This window comes from Arvicola amphibius, chromosome 2 (genome assembly GCF_903992535.2).
Source record: "Arvicola amphibius chromosome 2, mArvAmp1.2, whole genome shotgun sequence".
In the NCBI taxonomy this organism is placed as follows: Eukaryota; Metazoa; Chordata; class Mammalia; order Rodentia; family Cricetidae; genus Arvicola; species Arvicola amphibius.
In genome coordinates, this window is record NC_052048.2 from 106,652,130 (window position 1) to 106,675,815 (window position 23,686).

General features: G+C 40.8%; 1 protein-coding gene across 2 annotated transcripts; it reads right to left on the reverse strand.

Annotated features, from left to right (window-relative positions):
- Positions 1-203: 203 nt before the first annotated feature.
- LOC119806786 (zinc finger protein 709-like) lies at positions 204-12,290 on the reverse strand. 2 transcript variants are annotated; one of them, XM_038318776.1, is made up of 4 exons: positions 12,171-12,290; positions 2,965-3,091; positions 2,623-2,683; positions 204-1,886 (listed from the first exon to the last, which is right to left on the reverse strand). In XM_038318776.1, the coding sequence occupies exons 1-4, from the start codon at positions 12,189-12,191 to the stop codon at positions 560-562; spliced, it is 1,536 nt and encodes a 511-aa protein (XP_038174704.1). In that variant the 5' UTR covers positions 12,192-12,290; the 3' UTR covers positions 204-559. The 2 variants fall into 2 exon arrangements, with proteins under 2 accessions (XP_038174704.1, XP_038174705.1); XM_038318777.1 differs by lacking the exon at positions 12,171-12,290 and adding an exon at positions 11,993-12,133.
- Between the last annotated feature and the right edge of the window lie 11,396 nt (positions 12,291-23,686).

Below are 23,686 nucleotides of genomic sequence, written 5' to 3' on the forward strand. Positions count from 1 at the left end.
AGGCAAAAGTAGGAGGATCTCTTTGAGTCTGAGGCCAGTCTGGTCTACAAAGAGAATTCCAAGACAGCCAGGTCTGTTACACTGAGAAATCCCATCTCAAAAAGACCAAAAAATAAGGAAATACTGCGAAAGTGTATTTTAAAGCCAGGTTGTGGTGGTGCAGGACTTTAACCCCAGTACTCAGGAGGTAGAGGCAGGTGGATCTCTGAGTTCTACAGAGCAAGTCCAGGACAGACAGGGCTTCACAGAGAAACCCTGTCTTGAACAAACCAATTTTTTTTTTTTTAAAAAAAAAGCATTTTAAAATATCCCATTTATTTCTATATGTGTGGGAGATTGTGCATGCAAATGATGGCACATGGGTGCAAGTCAGGGGAAAGCCTTGGGGACTCAGTTCTCCCTGTTCACATGGGTTCTGAGGACCCAGCTCTATCAGGCTTGACGGCAAGTGCTTTTACCCCGAGCCATCTCACTGGCTCTCCACACTGTTTTTTCCATACCCCACAACAACAGCAAGTTGATCAAAGACAATTCCACATGATGTACACGGATTTAGGCTCTACCCACTGGGTTTCTTATCCATGTGCGCTCTTTCATGTTTGTGAAGGCATGTGGAAACCCTAAATGCTTTCCCACAATAATTACACACATAAGGTTTTTCTCCAGTATGAATTCTTTCATGATCACGAAGGGATGTGGAAATCCTGAAGGCTTTCCCACATTCCTGACATACATATGGTTTCTCTCCAGTGTGAATTCTTTCATGATTATAACAAGCATCACGCTGGATGAAGGCTTTCCCACAATGCTTGCAAACATAGGGCTTCTCTCCAGTGTGAATTCTCTCATGGTTGTGAAGATGGCTCCCGCGAAGAAATGCTTTTCCACAATGCTTGCAAACATAGGGTTTCTCTCCGGTGTGAATTCTCTCGTGAATGTAACGAGCACTGGAATGGGTGAAGGCTTTTCCACAGTGCTTACATATATAAGGTTTCTCACCGGTGTGAATTCTTTCATGCCTCCGAAAAGATGTAGAACATGAAAACGCTTTCCCACACTGGGTGCAAACATAGGGTTTCTCCCTGGTGTGAATCCTTTCATGACTGTACCAGCCACTGTAGTGGGTGAACGCTTTTCCACAATGCTCACAAGTGTAAGGTTTTTCTCCACTGTGAATTCTTTCATGGATGAGAAGGTCGTAGGAACGAATGAATGCTTTTCCACACTGCTTACATACATACGGCCTTTCCCCACTATGAATCCTTTCGTGGTTCTGGAGGGACGAGGAATATCTGAATGCTTTCCCACACTGCTTACATGTGTAACATTTCTCTTCGGGGTGAATTAGTTCATGTTTAATAAGGTGACTGGAATTAACCAAGGTTTCGTCATACTGCGTGCACACAAATGGTTTATCTCCAATGGTGACTCTTTCATATATCTGACCATAACTGTACCTCCAAAAGGCTCTCTCAACTTGCTTCCATTCGTGGAGTTTATCTCCAGTGTGAATTCTCTCACAACACGGATGGAAATTGAGACTCCTACAGACTGCACTAGATCGCTTATTTTGACTGGCTGTCTCTCTAGGAGGACTTTGATTTGCCTGAAAGAACTCAGAATAAGTTAAATCTTTCCAACATTTCTCACGTGTAAAAGCTTTCTCCACTTGTTCCTGAGACCCATATGGTTTCTCTGTAATTTCGCATCCGAGGTGCACACGTGAGGGAGAATGAACAATACTGTCTCTGGCAAGCACACCGGTTTCAAATAGCGTCGTGGCGGGAGGCGTGTCTCTTTGAGCAGTAGGCTCTGAAATCTGCTGCTGGGTTTCCCCACACTGACTGCCACCGCCGTAGTCACAGTTTCTCTCAACCACCTGAGTTCTGCAAAAAAGGAGAAAAGCACAAGCACACTCTTAGCTGGGGGCTGGACGCTGGGCCACTGGCACAGTATTCCGCAGGCAGCAGAGGACAGCAAGTGCCGAGGCCATCTGGGCCATATTCAAAGACCCTGGGAGAAAGGGAATATGACACGGCTGATTCTGCTTCTCTAAGAATTTGTAAATATACAGGGACTGAACCCTCAGTAGCGGCCCTGAAGATAGCATACAAACATAAAAAGGTCTTCTTAAATACTACTGCTTCTTTTTCATAAATACTGTGTACACCACAGCTAGCAAAGTTCAATATTTTTAATGAGAAATGATGTGCATCAAACATTATGGGTTTTGGAAGAGCTGAACATCCTGTATGTGATTTACGATAACAGGTTTCAGTCTAAACCTGAAACTCATCTTACTTCGCATTCCTTATCCCCAAAGCTGAAAGGTACTTGATAAAATACACAAATAATTTCTTTAGGAAGGACAATTTTGGGGACAGTGAATCATAAAAAACAAGTCTTAGATGGGTTAATGTTGTACATTTTGGCAATATTCATACACTAAAGAGTTAGAATCTTCTAATTCTGAATGCTCCAATCCAATACACTTACATAGAAAATTTGAGATCAAATCAATTGCACCAAGATGTAATGGATCATTTGCTTGTTTTTCAGAGTTCCTATCACTTGCAAATACTTTATTTGATACAAATTCCTCTATCTTTGAGTGTATATTACCTCACATTTTTCCTGAGATTTTGATAGTTGTCTTCAATGTTTTCTTTTTCCTTTGTTTTACCTAAAAAGCAAATCCAAAGAAATTATTATGACTTAATTCAATGTCATACAAAAACTTAACTCAATTCTACATTTTGTTATGTGCAATATGACCTGGAATGCTACATTTTCCATGAAGTTCCCTTCCAATATTTCAATTCATGTATCCATACAGGTGAGCAAGAAACAGCTGTTCTCTAATTGTATGAGTAAAGAAATCATATATATATATATGTGTGTGTGTGTGTGTGTGTGTGTGTGTGTGTGTGTGTGTGTGTGTGTATACACATATATATATTTTACCTATGGAGATCAGGTTCATAAAGGTTTCTGTCATCACATCTCTGTAGAGCTTCTTTTGACTAGAATCCAACAAAGCCCACTCTCCTAGAGTGAAGTTCACAGCCACATCCTCAAAGGTCACAGGCTCCTGAAAGAATCCACATGAAGAAATGTTAAAAATTAACTGCCAACTTGACAGGACCTAGAGTCATGAAAGATATTGAAAAATACTGTAAGTGTGCTGAAAGCAGAGATTAACTGGCCATTCTGACAGAAGCTTAAGGCATGAGACTGCTAAAAGAAATGGGAACTGTCAAGGCCTGACTCATGAGGTTTCAAGGGGAAATCAGGACAGAGGCTATTTGGGTTTTAACCAGAATTTGGCTTCATTCTGTCCAGAGCCTGATAACTGGAAAGAAGTTAAATTTAAAGAAAAATGAAATAATTTGACATAGAAAATAAGTGTAAATGAGCTTAAAATTTTGGACAAGGAGAGCACAGATGTCAAAGCAGTGAGCTGAGCAGTGGGGCTGCTGTGGGACAGTGGTTTCATACTTTGTAAAGATTTGTCACTTGTATTTTAATAAAACACGGATTGGCCAGTAGCCAGGCAGGAAGTATAGGTGGGGTGAAGAAAACAGGAGAATTCTGGAAAGAGGAAAGAGTCAGTCTGCACTCGTTATCCAGATGCAGAAGGAAGCAAGATGAGAACGCCTCACTGATAAAGGTACCAAGCCACGTGGCTAACATACACAAGAATTATGGGCTAATATAAGTTATAAGAGTTAATAAAAAAGCCTGAGCTAATAGGCCAAACAGTTTATAATTAATATAGACCTCTGTGTTTTTCTTTGGGACTGATGGCTGTGGGACCAGGCAAAACAGAAACCTCTGTCAACAGTGGGACAATAGAGAGGCACACTATTAGCACAGTACCTGTATAAGCAAAATGGGACTGCACTGACTTGGGGTATGCTATCACCCCTCTGGAAACAAGGTACCTATCAACCAGTTAGCAACCTAGAACCCCCTACATTCACCAGGAGGATACATGTATACCTGCTTTATACAATGAAAACACTCCCCCTTATTACCATGTTTCTAGTCAAATAGATAGTGCAATGTTTCAGGAACCATGGGCAGAGCCTATGGGATCTACCCTGAACTAATTTTGGGTGCATGCACAAAAAGGCAAATAATGTCCACAAAATGAATCTTTTGGGAGATTTCTCTATTTATTATTTTATGCTTACCATAATGGGGCTTGCACAGGATTAAAATTAGGTCTATTAGGGGAAGGAACAATCACAGTGAGCAAAAGCTTACAAAATAGAAGCCTATCAAAATAATCATCTGTACATGATATACACCTTGAGTATTACCACTCATGTGGCCTACTATCATTCTTCAGAGTTTATTTTTGATCTGTACTATTGCTTTACTAGACCTGTGATGGAGGAGAGTTATCTGTCTATGTTACTTTCATTGGTTAATTAATAAAGAAAACTGCCTTGGCCATTTAAGAGACAGAAAATTAGGTAGGTGGAGTAGACAGAACAGAATTCTGGGAAAGAGAGGGGAGACGCTTCAGGCATTCGCCATAGTGAGTCTCCATGCTTCTCCTCTCTGAGATGGACGCAGGTTAAGATCTCTCCTGGTAAGCCACACCTCGTGGTGCTACACAGATTACTAAATATGGGTTAAAGGAAGATGTGAGAACTAGCCAATAAGAGGCTGAAACTATGAGCCAGGCAGTATTTAAAAGAATACAGTTTCCGTGAAATTATTTCGGGTGTAAAGGTGGCCGGGTGGCGGGACGCAGCCCGCTGCTCCTTCTACAGACCTGGCTACATGTACAAATCTGTGAGGATTATTATTTCAATAGTCTAAACAGTGGTTCTCAACCTGTAGGCCATGACCATTTTGGGGTTGAGCAACCTTTTCATAGGGGTCGCCTAAAACCATTGGAAAACACAGATATTTATATCACAATTCATAATTAGGAAAATTACAGATATGAAGTAGCGACAAAAAATAATTTTATGGTTGGGCATCACTACAATATGAGGAACTGTATTAAAGGGTCACTGATGTAAAGAAGCCACTTGTTGGTTCCCAGCTGCTCAGCCCTGAAATAAGCACACAGAAACTGTATTAATTAAATCACTGCTTGGCCCATTAGCTCTAGCTTCTTATTGGCTAACACTTATATCTTAATTCAATCCATTTCTAGTAATCTGTGTATTGTCATATGGCTGTGGCTTATAGAGTAATGTTCCCAGCATCTGTCTTCAATGGGGCTACACGGCTTCTCTTTGACTCCACCCTCTTTCTCCCAGCATTCAGTTTAGTTTTACCAGCCTACCTAAGTTTACCTTGCTATACATCCTAAGCAGTTTCTTTATTAATCAATGGTAATCACAGCATACAGAGGGAAATCCCACATCACGGCAAAGCATTAGAAAGGTTAAGAACCACTAGTTTAAACACAGGCAAAGAGCTGGTAATGGGGGTTGGAGACATGGTTCAGCAGTTAAGGGTACTGTTTGCTCTTCCAGTATTCCAGGTCCAATTCTCAGCACCCACATGGCAACTTACAAACACCTATAACTCCATTTCCAAGGGATCCAAAATCCTCTTCTAACGTCTGCTGGCTTCTTCATGGATGTAACATACATAGACTATGTAAACATACACAGACTGGGCAGGCAGACCCATAAACTGAACTAAAATAAAATAAAATAGAACTTGGAAACACCAGGTCCAGATCCCATCTTCCAGTAACACATTTGGCAAATCTGATCGGAAAGAAAAACAAAATTCACCTCTCTCACTACTAAAAGTTACCCAATACTTTCTAACAATTTTTCATACAGATGTTTATGGCTGCAATGATGGATCAAAGTAATCAATTTGGTCAAAAAGATTCTTCAAGGGCTGAAGAGGCAGGTGGCTCAGCCTTCAAAGGCTAAGCTCCTGACCAAGTTAAGACCTCCCTGTCCTAAAGAACACAGTGGCTGAGGACAGATGTTCTCTGTGGTTCTTTCACCTGGCATAGAGAGGACAGGAAGAGGGAATAAAGATGAACAAAAGCCTTCTCTGTCTGAACATGAAGAAAGAAACATTCCCGTTTCTCCCCGTAGGATTGTTTCTGCTCTGTGTAGCCACAGAACCTAAGTCCACAGTCACTTGGTATGTGAAGAAAATGGTTCCTTCTCTCTCTCTCTCTCTCTCTCTCTCTCCTTTCCATTTTTCTCCTTTGATTATGTATTTGTTAACCTGAAGTGATTCTGCTACATTTTTCTATCCCAAAATTAAAACATGGGTCTTCTGGATTTGCTGAAATCATTTCTGCTCTTTGGAGCAGGACCTATCCCTACAGTTGATTGAATTTTAAGAGTTTTTCTCACACTGGGTGTGGTGGTACAGGCCTTTAATTCCAGCACTGGGCAGGCAGAGGCAGAGGCAGAGGCAGAGGCAGGCCATTTCTGTGAGGTGGAGGTCAGCCTGTTCTACACAGTATATAGTGAGTTCTGGGACAGACAAAGTTATATAGTGAGACCCTGTCAGAAAAAAAAATTCTCTCTCTAGCCTTGCTTTTCCTAGTTTCACATCTGTCTAGCTGATAAAGTATCTATTCCTGAAATTAAACATCAAGAACATTTGTACTCTTGTGCTGTGGCTTCAAAGAGGCAAAGCAGACGACTGAGCGGGAAAGAAAGGACACGAAATGAGGAGGAAAGGGGAACAACAGCTGCCTCTTTATCCAAGGACAGATGAGACTCGGAACAAGCCAAGTGAATGTAATGCCTTACCTGAGAAACCTTATAACACAATAAATCCTCCTGCCTCCAAATAGTGCTACTGCTGTCTGGATCAGAGCCAAATTCTGCTGCTACTTTTATTTTAATAGTTTTTCCCCAGTGGTTTTTTTTTTTTCATTTTCTCTTTTTCTGTTCTCACATATGTCTAGCATGCCATGGCTTGAATAGTTCTGATGCTCAATTTGGAGACAATCTCTCTCTCTCTCTCTCTCTCTCTCTCTCACACACACACACACACACACACACACACACACATCAAAAATCTTCATGGGCAGATTACTCTAACAATTACAAAGGATTACAGAACTGACCAAATCAAATCTTTGGCAGGTAAAGAAGAAAAAAAATGGCCCTAAGATTGGAAGACACCAGGCTACCAGCCCGCCCCCTCCCCCAGGTATGCTAGTTAGTTTTATGTCAACTGAAGTCACCTGAGAGGAGGGACCTTTGATTGATTCATTGTCTCCATAAGAAAGGATGGTGTCATTCCTGGGCTGGTGACCCTGTGTGCTATAAGGAAACAAACCATGAGAGCAAGCCAGTAAGTAGTAGTCCTTCACGGCCTGTGCATCAGATTCTGCCTCTGGGTTCTCACTACGTCTGAGTTCCTGCCCTGGCCTTCAGTGGACTGTGATTCAGGATATGTAAGCCAAATTAACTCTTTCCTCCCCAAGTTGGTTCTGATCATGGTGTTTCATCACAGCACTAGAAACCTTAACTAACACATAAGGCAAAACTGCTCTCCTAAGCCCCAACTTCAAGGAAACAAGCCCCTGACTGGGGATTCTTTGATCCTCTACCTTCCCTTACCGACCTCTTTTACCTTTAAAAGATCTGTGTGCAGGGTCTAAGAATCAAGAGCCATTAGGACATCTGCCACTAGACAGGGGTTCAGATATCTTGACTTTTCTGTACCATAAGACAGCATAACTCTACCAGTCAATCAGTAAAACATAAACAGTTTATGGACTTTCAATCTCTGGTTTCTTATTGAAACCCTGAGGAAATAGCATTCCAGGATTTCTCTGTGTATATTTGGCTGTCCTGGAACTCACTCTGTAGACCAGGCTGGCCTCAAACTCACACAGATCCGCCTGCCTCTGCCTCCCGAGTGCTGGGATTAAATTAAAGGTGTGCACCACCACGCCCGGCGAAACAAGCATTCTTGGAGGACCGCATTTTACTGATTTACTAGAGAGGTAGACAGCCTGCCAGGACCCTATTTTTTTTAAGGTTTTACTTTTAATTTTGTGTTTATGTCTGTGCCTATGTGTGAATATGTGCACATGAATGCAGTATCCAGAGACCAGAGAGGTCATCTGATCCTGTGGGATCTGGAGTTACAGACAATTATAGGTGGTAGGAATAGAACTTGTGTCCTCTCCAGGATGACCTCTTAACCACTGAGCCATCTTAACCAATGAGTCTTCTCTCTCTAGCCACACCCCTATGCTTATAATGACTTACGAACCTATACTCCTAGCCACGGCTACAACCTTTCTACCAACTCTAAATGAGGCAGTATAATCCCGTACATGAGACAGTGCCTTTCACAAAATGTCTGTTGTAGAACCATGTGCTCCAGGAGCCACTGTCTGCATGAGTAGAACGACAGTCACAAAAGGTCAGATTATAGAGGAACTCACAAAGAGATAGGAAAATAACACAGAAGAGGTATGACATCTACTACCGGCACAACACCTGAAGATGTTCAACATTCAAAGCAGAGATTCTACACGGGGATGTCCCAGAATCTACATTCTGATCTTCCCTCTTTTGGTAGAATTCACCCATTTCAGAGGAAACTGTTAATGATTCTCCATTTCCTCCTTCCTGTTACAGGTTGCCATGGGAAACTCCTTGTCTGTAGTACCAAATTTCCTCCACATGCCCAAAGTCTCAGGTATACTGGTAATCACTGGCAGAAGTTTGACCCAGATAAAAGGTGTCATATTTCATTGTAATACTACTTAGATCCAAGACAAACCGGGGTCCACCGAGAGATGATCCCAAAATGGCAGCCTCAACTACAATACTATTCTTCACCTAGATCTTTTCTATAGAAGACAAGGGAAATGGTGTGAGATTCCCTATGTTCAAGACATCATGGTCATCTACCAAGACTCCTCAATTTAGAAAGGAATCAGGGAATGCCCAAAAAGAAGGGAACTCCAAACTTGACCTCGATACTGTGAATAATACATTCCTGAGTGGTCCATGTCTCCAAGGAAATGGCTTACCATACGGCCCTCCTGTTTCATCAACCCAAAGCTATAAAGGTCATCAGACGATATCTGAGACCTACAACAATGCTTTACTGCCCCCTTCCCACCTGATGCTTACAGTAAACCTAGGTAAACTGATACTTGATTCAGTTACAATAACGTTTTCTTAAGTACCTGTCTGCACCTAGTAACAATTTCCCACAAAAATGGGCTCAAAGAACAAGGATTTTATGTTATATCTTTTTACTGAATGAGGCAAGATTTCATGATCAATTTTTATTCAAAAGCTCAGTTTATATGACTTATGCTTTTCCACTTAGATAAAGTCTCACTTGCTGGCTAACCACTGCCAGAAAGACAGGAAGAATTCTGTTACTAAGAAATGTTCCTATATTTCTGCTGTATCACAAATATTTGAATCTATTTGTAAAATTTGGCCAGTTACACAATACTTTGTGTATATGACCTTCAATCATTTAGACAGATGATTAAATAGCCCAATGGCACTAATAATAAAAACTGAGTAAAGTTCTTGGCTTTCTGAGACACTCTCATGAGTTCTCCAGAATCCAAGATGTACATCTTTTAGAAACCATCCATGATCTCCTCAGAAAATAGTTAGTGGGGGGCCATGTGAAGTCGCACACGCCTTTAATCCCAGCACTCAGGAGGCAGAGGCAGGTAGATCTCTGTGAGTTTGAGGCCAGCCTGATCTATGTAGTGAGTTCCAGGACATCCAGAGCTAAATAGTGAGACCTTGTCTCAAAACAAAACCAAACAACAATGACAACAACAAAAAGAAAAATGAAAAAAAAAAAAAGAAATACTGGGTATTACACACACACACACACACCAAATATAAAAACACAAATGTGGTTATAGGAGCACAGATAAGTGAGTTCAAAGCCAGCCTGATTTACACAGTGAGTTACAGCACATATAAGGGTCTTTCATAACACATGACAATTAGGAATTCAGAATTGGTTACACAGTATTTCCACAGTGAGCTACTGAGAAAAGCAAAGGGATTTCTTCAATTGGGAAAACTCATGGCAACAAAAATCGCTAGCAACCTGGAGGGAAAGGATTCTACCAGGCACTTCAAACTACCTCCTGCACTGTAACATTTCAGGACATAAACACACAGAGTCTCATCTCAGCCTTCCGTCAATTTCTGAGATACATTGTCACAGCTTCAGAGGGCTGGTTGATACTCATTTTCAACAATGACATCAGATACCCTAAGGAACCTAAGGAAACTCATGTGACCAGGAGCAGGGGAAACAGCTACTTGACCCAGGATCAACAAGAAGAGGTTTTGGCACTCTCCAAGGAAGTGTAGTACCTTTAGATACAAAATAAGAGATGACTTTTTCACAGTTGACGTCTGCCCAACTCAGCTCTACACAGCTTGACAATCCAAGATGACTGACTTTCTGCCTTCTCTACTGCAGGGAGAAATGTCTTTGACAAGTTGAGCCAGTATAAGGAATAGCTTAACAGCCTGGGGCTCTCCTTGGTTTGGGTTGTGCACACATCCCTAACCTGGTTTGGGCTGCAAACACGTCCCTATCTAACCTGGTTTGGACTGTGCACACATCCCTATCTAACCTGGTTTGGGCCATGCACACATCCCTATCTAACCTGGTTTGGTCTGTGCACACATCCCTATCTAACCTTGGTTTGGGCTGTGCACACATCCCTATCTAACCTTGGTTTGGGCCGTGCACACATCCCTATCTAACCTGGTTTGGGCCGTGCACACATCCCTATCTAACCTGGTTTGTTTTCTATTGTGATAAAGAACACAACCGGAAAGAACAACTAGGAAAGGAAAGGATTCACTTGACTTACGTGTTCTGATCACGGAAGCCAAGACAGGAACTCAAAGTAGGGCAGGTAACTGGAGGTAGGAACTGAAGCATAGCCCATGAAAGAAATACTGCTTACTGGCTGGCTTCTTGAGGCTTGCTCGGTAGGCTCTGTTATAAAACCCAGGAGACCTGCGCAGAGGTGGCCCCGCCCACAGTCAGCTGGGCCCTCTCACATCAATCATTCTTCAACATAATGAGACTTGCTTGCCAGCAATCCTTCAATTAGGAAAGTTCCCGTTTCCCAGAAGCCCCTAACTTGTGTCAAGCTGACTAAAGAAAAACAAAAAAACAAAACCTAACCAGTATACACCAGTATACTATCCAAACAATGCAGCTAGCAACCTTAGACCACACCACCTCCACACTCCCCCTCCCCATTAAGCTGTACATACATGAGCTTCGAACAATGGGAATTAGTTTTTTTTTTTTTTTTTTTGTAAAATCAGTCCTTGGTATATTTCAATTCTTCCTTTCTGGAAAATCTCACAACTATCCCTATCCCTCCCTCCATCCCTTCTTCCATCTATCTATCTATCCAGTCATTTTTTCATATATATGCACATATACATATGTATGTATATGTGTGTTGTATACATACACACACATATGTGTGTTATAGGCAAAAGGAAAGAGCTGAAGATTAGTTTTCTTCTAACAACTGTATTCCAATTAAATTCTGATTGGCGAACTTTCACTCCCAATTCTTTCTGTTTGGAGAAACCCACCAAAGCAAAACAAAATTACGGTTACATGAACTCCCCTTCCCCCAGGCTTTTTTTTCTCCCACAATCAACAAGGCTAGGAAAGCTTTTTCACAATCCCACCTTTTGCCTTATAAATAATCAAGAAAGACAATTTTGACCTGTAGTATTATTAAAAAGAGACGGAGCGATCGAAAGAGAGGTAGGAAAGAGAAGCAGAGGAGAAAACCCTCCACACAGCGAGGAACCTTTGCCGAACATGCATAAAGCCTAGGGTTCAACTGGCAGTACGAAAAGAAAAACACAAGGTGATCACAGAGGAAAACTAAAGCAGGACAAACAGAACTGCAAGGGGCAGACAGCCGGGCAACAGCGCTCACCACCCGCGATCGTTCCCAGCATAGTTTGGATTCAGCATCACCAACCTGCCAGCTCTGCAGTTTCTGCAGAGGCTCAAGTTGGAGGTACGGACTCCCCTTGGGAGGACTGGGATGAAGCCGCTTCCCAGGGAAGGGACAGGATTGAAGGCTGGTCTACTGGTCAAAGTCGTCGTAGCGTCACAAACCCGCCACCCTCGAATCCAGACGCGCTCGGGACACTCACCATTCTCCGCTTGTGACGCATCCTGGTGTCCTCTCCTAGGAGCCTGCAATCGGCAGGAGGGATGGCCGCCAAGGAAAAGCAACCACTACCCTCCCGCAGCTACACTGGCTCCAAGATGGCAGCAAGGGCGGAATCATTCGATTATCTGCGCCTCTTATTGGACAGTTCATGCGGGAGAATAACAGCGTCGTTCATTGGTGAGTAAAAGTCTCCCCGCCTCCGATGCGCCGAACTAAAGGGAAAACGGTTTTTCTGCGTGCCAGTAAAGCCGAAGAGGCAGTTGTCACTCGTGACTCATTTAGCTTCCTCTTTGCTAGTACAACCCTGGCACAACCTAGAGTTTCATGGCATTTAAGAAACATTCTGTAGGTTTTTTAGTGCATGCGCTCGTTGCCTTGTGTATTCAATGGACCCTTCCTACTCCGCCCACCCCTTCTCCAGCACCGAGGAAATAGTTACCCCACTTTGCACTGGAACTTCTAGACTTGATACCCCAAGGAGAAAACCCAAGATATCACCTTCAAAAGAACCTTTATATCAATCTGGGCAAAGGAACAAAAAGGAGGACCTGATGTGCAAGCTAAAGATTTAGGGATGAGGTAAAGCTAAGGCTTTCTCACACCTTGCGTTTCAATCTACCCATTTTCTGGCAAGAAAATTAAAACATATCGACAAGGAATGCAATTATACAATATCTGGAGAAAAATGGAATTGCATGCAGAAGTGTTGTACAAGGGATTCAACAGGTATGAAAAGCAACCTTTCAACTTCAAACAAAAAGGTTTTTTGGCCCAAGGACTTGAGGAAATTCTACATTCAGAAGTGTAACATATTCCCAGGCTTCTAGATCACACTGATTTTCGGACCTGGAGCCCCAGTGGGTCATTCTCTAGCGATGAGGCAGAGCCACTGAGCCACTGAACTCTGGGAGCTCACCCAAGTCTTCCATTGCTTCCTCTTCCATGAATTGATCCTCCAATACCTTAAAAATTTACAAGAAGGAAAATGTCATCCCAAATCAAATTATGTTTTCTTATTTTTTAATATTTATTTATTTATTTATTTATTTATTTATTTATTTATTGTGTATACAGTGTTCTGTCTGCATATATGCCTGCAGGCCAAAAAAGGGCACCAGATCTCAATACAGATGGTTATAAGCCACCATGCGGTTGCTGGGAATTGAACTCAGGACCTCTGGAAGAGCAGTCAGTGCTCTTAACCGCTGAGCCATCTCTCCAGCCCTCAAATTATGTTTTTAATAAAACACACTTGTAATCCCAGCTCTCTAGAGGCAGAGGCAGGTGGAGCTCTGTGAAATCGAGGTCAGCCTGGCCTACAAGGCAAGTTTCAGGACAGCCAGAGCTGTTAAACAAAGAAACCCTGTCTTGAAAAACAAAAACAAAACGAGAGAGAGAGAGATCATTTAACTCCAGAATTTCTGTGTTTAGTTTTTGTCTGGGTACCTTCTCTTGATGGGAGACGAGTATTGAAATCACCCGCTATCATTGTGTTAGGGGCAGTATGTGATCTAAGATATAATGCTATTTCTTTTATGAAACTGGGTGCCCCTGTGTTTGGTGTGTAAATGTTTAGAATTATATCCTCTTGGTGGATTTTTCCTTTAATATATATAAAGTGTCATCCCCCATCGCTTCTGACTAACTTTAATTTGAAGTCATTTTGCCAGATATTAGAATAGCTAGGCCTGCTTTGTTCCTAGATCCATTTGCTTAGATTACCTTCACCATACTTTTATTCTAAGGCAGTGACCATTCATGATGGTGAAGCATATTTCTTAGAGTCAGCAAAAAGATGTATTATTGCTTATTATAAATTATATATTATAAATTATTCCTTAACAGTGTTTATTAATTCCTGATATTTTATTATTCTGGTCTTGTTTTCTTAGACCTCTTTTGGTTAACTGTTCTAAGAGTATTCTTTTTCTTCTCTCCAGTGGGTTTAATATTTTTTTCCAATTCAAATATAATTCTCTTCTAGTATCATCTATAAAGATAGTTTACTGGATATGAATGTCCCAAGTCTGATTTTTAAAAATTTTATATGTCTTTTGTCTGCATGTATGTCTGTGCACCACACTTGTGACTGCTGGCCTTACAGGCCAGAAGAGTACAGCAGTCCCCTTGGAAGTGGAGTTACAGGAGACTGTGAACCACCTTGTGAGTACTGAGAATTACACCCTTATCCCCTAGAAGAGTAGCCAGTGCTCTTATCTACTGAGCCATTCTTCCAGCCTCCCTTTGAATATGTTTTTGTTTCTTTCTCCTTTCTTGATTATGACTGATAGTTTTGCTGGGTATAGTAATTTGGACTGACATTTCAGAACTTATGAATAACAATTTAGGCCATCCTAGCTTTAAAAGTCACCATGAAAACCAGGTATTATTCTGATGGGTTTGCCTTTAAATGTGACTTGAGTTTCCTCTCTTGGAGTTTCAACAGCCTTTCTTTGTTTTGTACACTTAGTATTTTGATTTAGTCTTGTATTGTGGGGAGTTTCTGTTCTGGTCCTCTCTATTGGGTGTTCTATATGCTTCTTGTACCTTAAAAGACATCTTTCTTTAGATTAGGGAAGTTTTCTTCTATAATTTTGAAGAAAATACTTTCTGCAAATTTGCCATGGATTTCTTCTCCTTATATTTCTCTTAGGCTTTTTCATAGTGAACCAGATTCTCTGAATGTCCCCTTCTTTCACAAGTCTAACATTTGACTGAGAGATCCATTTCTTCTTTTTTCTTGATTCAATTTGTTAGTGAGGCTTTCCTCTGAGCTTTGTGTTTGAATCCCTGTGTTTTCTATTCCAAGTTTTATTTGTTTTACTTTTGTCAAAGGTTAGTTTCCTTAATAAATCACATTTTCATATCTTTGCTTTAATTATTTCATTCAACTGTTTGGGTTTCCATGACCTTCATTCAAGCATTTATTTATAACAATCTTTCTTGAGCTCTTTGAACATATTTGTAATTGTTATTTGGAAATCCTTGTCTTGTGTATCAGTTAAGTTGCTTTTCTTGGGGAACATTACAATGTGGGTGCTAGTTTTTGGAGGAGACATTGTTTTGGTTGTTCATGCTGTTTGTGTTTTGTGATGAGATTTAGACATTTGTTGTTAAGTAATTTGTGGTATTTCAAAATACATATACCTGGGCCTTATCTTTGTTGGATGAAGGTTTGGATCTTTGCTGTCACCCAAACCTGTCAGGTTGTGGACAGCTGAATGATACTTTTCAGTCTTAAAACTATTCTGGGCTTCCAGGTGCGGTTCCCAGGTTGACACAATAGGTAGGGTGACTGATAGGCAGGCAGGTGAGGGGGAATCTGGACCCTAGCATCTCTAACTAGGGCTCACATGGTTGAGGCCCAGCAGTAGATGGGGCGGCTATCTGTCAGCAGACCACTGGAATGTCACTGGGATTCCACATGGTCTCAGGTAGATGCAGTAAGTGGGGTAGCTGATAGACATGCAGGCAGGGAAATGGACTGGCTCTCCCTTTCATGTTTTTAAGAAAACTATAATGAGCAAACACTGTCACATTGTGGTCACAAACAAATGGTTTCTCCAGAGTATTTTCTTCATGAATTTCAACATATCTACATTTTCTGAAAGCTTTCCCACTTTCTTTATATTCATGGTGAGTTCCTAAGTGTGATGGTTCATGACCCTTATCAAATGTGAGGTGCCTATTGACTTCATTGCATAACTTACTTTCATAAGCTTTCTTTCCTGTATGAGACGTTTTATGGCTCTAAAATCAGTAAGAAGAACTGAAGAGTTTTCTACACTCCATACATTTACAGGAACTTTCTAAATATGGCTCATTCTCACGTTTGGTATCTCTGAGTAATAAGTAGATAAATGATCAATGAGAATATCTACAAACAGATGAATAATACCAGGTTTGTTGGTTAGTTTTATGTCAACTTTACACAAGCTGAAATCATCTGAGAAGAGGGACCCTCAACTTAGAAATTACTTCATAAAACTGAGCTGTAGGCATTCAAGAAAATCATGGTATTTTCTTAGTGATTGATGTGGATGGTCCAGCCCAGTGTGGGTGGTGCCACCCATGGCCTGGTGGCCCCAAGTGCTATAAGAAAGTAGGCTGCATGCTGGGCAGTGGTGGCACACACCTTTAATACCAGCACTCAGGAGGCAGAGGCAAGAGGATCTCTATGAGTGTGAGGCCAGTTTGGTCTACAAACTGAATTCCAGCAGGATAACCAAGACTACTTGTCTAAAAAAAAAAAAAAAAAAAAAAAAAAAAAAACAAGCAACAAAAAAGAAGGATGAAAAAACCATGAGCACACCAGTAACCAGTAGTCCTTCATGACTTCTACAACAATTCCTGTCTCCTGGTTCCTGCTTTGTCAGCTTTCAATGATGAACCATGATATGGAAGAGTAAAGGAATAAACTCTTTCCTCCCCAAGTTGCTTTTGGTTATGGTGTTTCACCATAATAGAAACCCAAACTAAGATACAAGGTATCTTAGAGGAAAAAGTTTTCATGTTCACACTGTGCTTTGATCTGTGTTAGGTCTTTCCACATTGACTACTTTAAATGTGTTCATAAAACTCTATTCTTTGAGGTCTATAAAATGTGAGAAACACATTAGTGCAATTGTATGGATTAATGATTGATGAAAACTATTGTTTTTATTTCCAACAGGAATGCGTAAACCTGAAAGGATGAAATGTCACTCAGACTTCCACATTAGCTATTATCAAAACACATCTAATACTATTTCTATTTAGCATTTTACATGCTGCTCAAATAAGAAATGCAAGGAAACGATACATTAGTATATTTAGAAATGCTTGCATATTAATAATAAGATATCTTGAAGATGAATCCTCACACCAAAATTTGTTTTTATTGAGCTGGTGCTTATAGCTACATCCCAAGATTCATTTGATATAACATCTTAAAGAGTTTTTAAAAGGTTTAATTTTACTTTGGGTATCTAAGTGTTTTGTCCACATGTACGTATGGTACTCGTGAAAACCAGAGAGGGCCTTAGATCCTCAGAAACTGAGTTACAGATAGTTGTAAGTCATAATATGGGTGCTGGAAATGGAACCCAGGTCCTCAGCAAGAGCAGTGTATGTTCATAACCACTGATCCATCTTTCCAGTCACTTAAAAATGGTTTTATTTTTTTCTGCATGGAGTTAAGAAATTAGAAACCTTAGACCTATTTTTTTTGTGATTCATGATACACCACGTCTTCAATGTTTGATCATTTAAAATTTCCAATTATATGTTAGGCAATACACATGTTATTTTCTTGTTTTGAAAGCATATTGATCCATGGTTCACCATGAACATGACTTTCTCACTTAAATAACATTTACCTTAGATTTCTCCATAAATATTTTTAAGATTTATTTATTTTATATATGAGTGCTGTATATGCATGTACACCTGATGCCAGGGCATCAGACCCTATTATAGATGGTTATGAGTCACCATGTTGTTGTTGGGAATTAAATTCAGGACTTCTAGAGAAGCAGCCAGTGCTGAGGCATCTCTCCAGCTCTCTCCAGAGAATCTTATAGTCACCTTCAATATTTTCATCATCCTGTGTTCTTCCAAAAATGTAGACTGACAAAACTTATTATGAACTATTAAACATTAAAAAAATGAACAACTTTTTGTTACGTCACTGGCACAATATCATTGTGTGTGGCACAGTCACCCAAATATTTTCTTTTCTTACTCTAAGTCATATAACGTTAATGATCAAGAAACTGTTTTTCTCTAGTTGACTAATAATAGTGCCATTTTTACCTACAGACTCAGTTCCACAAAATTAAATCCTCATAGAGCTCCTTTGAGGAAGGAGTCAACAAAGTTGTCATGCCATAGCTGAAGAATACATCTTCAAAGGCCAGTGACTCCTAAAATAGCCAATATACACATACAAGTGGAGGGTCACACAGCAAAAGAGATAGTTGCTTCTTTGACATGATGCTGTGCTCTCCAAATATTGACTCAATTTTATGGTCATCATTCTCCACTAATAATGAGACCCTTACACAGTCATAATGATGCTATAATGGAACTATTTAGTAAAGCAATAAGAAGACATCAGCATATTGTTGGTGAAGGCTGCTCATTTGTTTCCCAGCCACTCAGACCCAAAATGATCACACAGAAACTGTATTAACTAAAACACTGCTTGGCTATTAGCTTATGCATATTTATAGCTAACTCATATCTTAAATCAACCCATCTCTACTAATCTGTACATTACCTGTTGTGGCCCACCGGCAAGGTTCCAACAGGCTTCGGCAGGCATCTTCCTCATTCAGGCATCTTTCTCCTTCGGCAGCTACAATGCATCTCTCTGACTCTGCCTTCTTTCCTCTATCTTTCCTCTATCTGCTTCTTTCCTCTGTCTAAGGAATTCCCGCCTTGCTCTATTCTGCCAAGCCAGTGGCTGAAACAGCTTTATTCATTAACCAATAAAAGCAACACATACACAGAAGAACTTCCCACACCAGTATATGTTGCTGCTGCTTGATCATCACTCAGAAATTGAAGACTGAAAACCTATAAAAGTAAATATCACTGGTCAGACAAATACATATTCCTAAAATATATCAGAAGATCATCCGCTCAGTCCTGATAACTGTCCATTGATCCAAATGCTCTTAGTTCAAATGAGAAGTAGCTTAGCATTTTATTTATGACAATATGCTACTTGCTTCCCTAATGTTGTCCCTCTGTATGCTCGAATATCTGTCGGATTTTCCAAGAGAAAGCCTACCTGATCAGAACCCAAAATACTCGACACCAAGATTTGGTAGTGAGCTCATCTAACAATGACATGTAATTCACCAGGCAAAGGTATATACTCAGATAAATGAGCGTGTCTTTACATAAAGAATCTAAATTCAATGACATTCACATCAAAACTCCTATGTGATTCTTCACAAAAATTGAAAAAAAAACCTAAAATTCATTTGGAAGCACAAAAAGTCCATGATAGCAAAAGCCACCCTGAAGACAAAGGATAATGTGGGAAGTGTCACCAAAGCTGCTTCCAAGGTATATTAGAAGGTCACAGTAGAAAGAATACCATGGTGCTGACATAAAACAGAAGACCCCAACATAATCCCATGAAAGCACAGCCATCTGATCAGGCAAAGATGCAAAAACTACTCATCAAATGAAAAGCACCTGAGAGAGCTGGCTATTGTCAATGCAAAGGTGCAACTCTAACCTCAAAGGGGATAAAAGTTTGTTTACTCTGGAGTCCAGTGGAGTGGCCTGGCCTAGCAGCACAGATTTGGATCACAACCAAATTCCATGTTCCAACGTGAAAGGAGTTTCATGAAGTTTTTATAGAAATGAAACAAAATCATTAATTGAGACACATTTCAAATACATTGGTGAGAACATTAGGTAGGAATGCTAAGGCAAAATGGAGAAACCTGTGCCATAGGCCTCAAACATTATCTAATGACATTTTTAGCTTTTTGGAAATCAGTGCTGTTTTCACATTCCAAGGGATTTATTTAATGATCACAAAGATGCCAGATAGAGAAGGAGAATAAATTACTATTATGAGGGATAAACACGACAATTTGGTGCTGGACTTGTTGATGGAGGACTCTCATTGGTTAATAAAGAAACTGCCTTGGCTTTTTGATAGGGCAGGATTTAGATAGGTGGACTAGACAGAACAGAATGCTCGAAAGAAGGGAAGTTAGTCAGAGGCCATGCCTCTCCTCTCTGAGACAGTCACCATGAAGCCAGCCACCAGGTCAGACATGCTGAATCTTTCGCGGTAAGCCACTACATCATGGTGCTACACAGATTACTAAATATGGGTTAAAGCAAGATGTGAGAATTAGCTAATAAGAGGCTGAAATTAATGGGCCAGGCAGTGTTTAAATGAATACAGTTTGTGTGTTGTTATTTCGGGGCATAAGCTAGCCAGGCGGCTGGGAGCCGGGCGGCAGGAATGCAGCCCACAGCTCCCACTACAACTTGTAGATTCCAAACTCTCTATAATCACTAAAGTTCTGCACACCTGATCAGTCATGCAGAGGTCTTGTGGAAGGTTCAGCTTCTTTCTAGGAACTTTTGTCTACAATATTCACAAACAGAATTTTACTCTAGACCCTTACCTCTCACCTTGCACATAAGCAAAACAAAAACCTAAACGTTTCAGATGTCTTAACAGTGTCTGAAACTGCCACAATAACTTTGAAAACACAAGGAAACCTGCTACTTTTTATAATAAAATGAAAACAAAACAAAACCCTCAAAGGCTGACCAACATAAGAGGAAAGTGTAGGCTTCAACCATTTGTCAGAAGAATATTGAGGACAGAGAGGTGAAACATCATAATTTCAAGTTCCCATACTTTCAATTCCTAAGTATGTATTACAGTCTCAGAATACTATGAGACATGTCATGCAAATTTAATCACAGCAGCATGAACAGTGCAGTTAGCAGTACCTGCAGGACAATGGAGGAGTGAGCTCACAATCAAGGCCCGTTGAGAATGTAGTGATGGAGAGATGCTGGAGACTTGGATGTAAGAACAGAGAATTACAAGTCTCACCATTGCAATTCAGTGAAAGAAAATAATCAGAATAAGCAATAGTCGCAATTCCAATAAAAGACAAGCTGAAAATAAATTCACTAACTTGGATGTCTGGCAAGAAGAAACAAGTGAATGCACAATGCAATGTGGGCTGCTCTGAACAGAAACGATCTCAACTGTTTTTTCAAATGAAATGATGGGCTGCGGGAACATTTAGCAGATTTACCAGCCACACTTCGGGCTTGTGTGAGACATGGGGAGAGGCAAGGCTGCTGTGTGACCTCTGAGCCTGGAGTAGCTATTGTTTACAATTCTATCTGTGGTTACTGAGAACACCTGGGTAACTGCTTTCCCCCCTCCCTGACAGTGGCACCTAAGAACAGGTAGGTAGGGAGTGACAGACTGGCCTGGAGATAAAGCCAAGTGTTTCATGAACATATTTGGGGTCAGTGTACGTTCAGGACAAAGAAGCATAAGGATGGCAAACATGCCTGGAGCTGATTGCCTGAAGAGTCGCAACATGCTGGGGCACTGTGGGAACTGAGAAATCCAGTTGGCCTCTGTACAGCTGGGCTAGAAAGGCAATCCAAGGACACGTTGTTTAAACTCCTCTGGGCACTGCGTAGCCACAAACTGGCTCTAACGGTTTGAGTTGGGGCACTGAATTGTACTTCTTTCAGCACCAGGGATTTCTACATGGAATGGCACTGGGAGGGAAGGTTTACATATAAAATACATATTTTAACTAATTTTACTTTTATTACACTTGAGCATTCGTTTAGATTTTCTGAGACAGTCCCACTATGTAGCTTTAACTAGCTTGGAACTATGAGACAGGGTTGACCTCAAATTTGGAGACCTGCCTTCCCTTCCTCTTAGTGCGCAGATTTAAGTTGTACACCATCACACCTGACTTATAATTGATTTTTTAATCTTTACTCTTGCATAAATCTCTTAACGGGGGCTGGAGAGATGGCTCAGTGGTTAAGAGCATTGCCTGCTCTTCCAAAGGTCCTGAGTTCAATTCCCGGCAACCACATGGTGCCACAACCATCTGTAATGAGGTCTGGTGCCCTCTTCTGGCCTGCAGGCAAACACACAGAATATTGTATACATAATAAATAAGATATTTTAAAAAAAATCTCTTAACGGTCTGCCTTTAGCTTTTATGCTTTTTAAAACATCTTAAAGGTGTTTTGGTAGGGCTGGAGAGATGGCTCAGCAGTTAAGACACAGGCTGCTCTTCCAGAGGTCCTGAGTTCAATTCCTAGCAACCACATGGTGGCTCACAACCATCTGTAATGAGATCTGGTGCCCTCTTCTGGTCTGGCCTGCAGACATACATGCAGACAGAACATTGTCTTTCTACTTCCTACTACAAGCCATATACTCTTCCTCTCATTCCTACCTCATTTTCTCTATTCCTCACACTCATTTTTAGTTTTCTTTTTTTTTTTTTCTTTTTTGGTTTTTTGAGACAGGGTTTCTCTGCAGCTTTTTTAGAGCCTGTCCTGGAGCTAGCTCTTGTAGACCAGGCTGGCCTCGAACTCACAGAGATCCACCTGCCTCTGCCTCCCAAGTGCTGGGATTAAAGGCGTGCGCCACCACCGCCCGGCACATTTTTAGTTTTCAACTATAACTCTCCATGGCCTGAAAAAAACCTTACTCCGTGGAACCAAACCTCTCCAGTTCCTCTTTTTGTCTACTTTGTCAGCCTTTATTCTCTCAGCTGACCTACTTCCCTTCCACATCTAACACTTACTATAAATCATATTATCCTTGTTCCAATACATACAGAATTTAAAGGCAGCAATTTTTGTGGTTGTTTGAAATAAGGTCTCACTATACAGCCCTGACTGGCCTGAACTATGTAGCTCAAGCTGACACTGAACTCATAGAGATTTGCCTGCTTCTGCATCCCAAGTGCAGGATTAAAGACGTGTGCCACTAACTACACCTGGCTACACCACTGTTTCCTTTCCAGCAACTGTGGTTGTTTCTGCAGTTGGAGTGGTACTGAGGATCATGACTCAAGGACTCAGTACATGGTCTGTTTAGTTACTAACCTACAACCAGTATACTGATTAACAAATCCCAGCCTCTACAAACCAGTTCCCTTTGCAAACTGTTTAACGATTCAGTTGAAAGAAGATGGCAGTTGAGGGGAGTGAGAATCCAACCAACAAGATAACCTGAGATATGGAAATCCCAAAGCACAAGCATAAGGGATCATGGTAAAATGAACCTCTTGGAAAATGTCAAATCCAAGGCACTGGATTCCAATAAGAGTGAATCAGATGAAATCAAAGTACTCCAAAAGACAATCAATTATAAGAATGCCTAACCAAAGGGGGGGGGCAATGACAAAACAAAACAGATACAAACCAATAAAATCCTGAATAAAATAAAAGAATACAAGTAAGTGTGCCCCCAATAAAACTGGGGATTTCTTTCAAGATATGAAAGAGGGATTCAATAGCTGTATAAAAACTAAGAACATCCAATTAAAATCTTATGAATGAAGAGGTCATCAAGTCAAAAACTCAGTAAAAAGCCACAAGGACTAGCAAGAGGCTCAGTGGGTAAGGCCACTTACCACCAAGCCTGATGAACTGAGTTTGAACCCTAGAGCCCATAGGGTAGCAAAATAGAACTGATTCCTCTGACTTCTACACATCCATAGTACCACACTCACACCCACATATAAACACAAATAACATAGAAGCTGGAGAGATGGCAGAGAGGTTAAGAGTACTGGCTGTTATTCCAGGGGTCCCGAGTTTAGTCCCCAGCAACCACATGGTGGCTCACAACCATCTATATTGGAATCTGATGTCTTCTTGCAGGCTTCATTTGTAGATAGAGCACTCGTATACATAAAACAAAGAAATAAATTTAAAAAAAAACAAATCTAAAGAAAGTTTTAAAACCTA

Bases quoted from the DNA above. Each gene is read 5' to 3' on its own strand.
- LOC119806786 (XM_038318776.1), bottom strand. From the start codon at position 12,191: ATGCGTCACAAGCGGAGAATG. The intron at 3,092-12,170 runs GTGAGTGTCCCG...GGATTCTTTCAG, and splicing joins TGCGTCACAAGCGGAGAATG to GAGCCTGTGACCTTTGAGGA. The intron at 1,887-2,622 runs GTAATATACACT...CCTTTTTTGCAG, and splicing joins AATCTCAGGAAAAATGTGAG to AACTCAGGTGGTTGAGAGAA.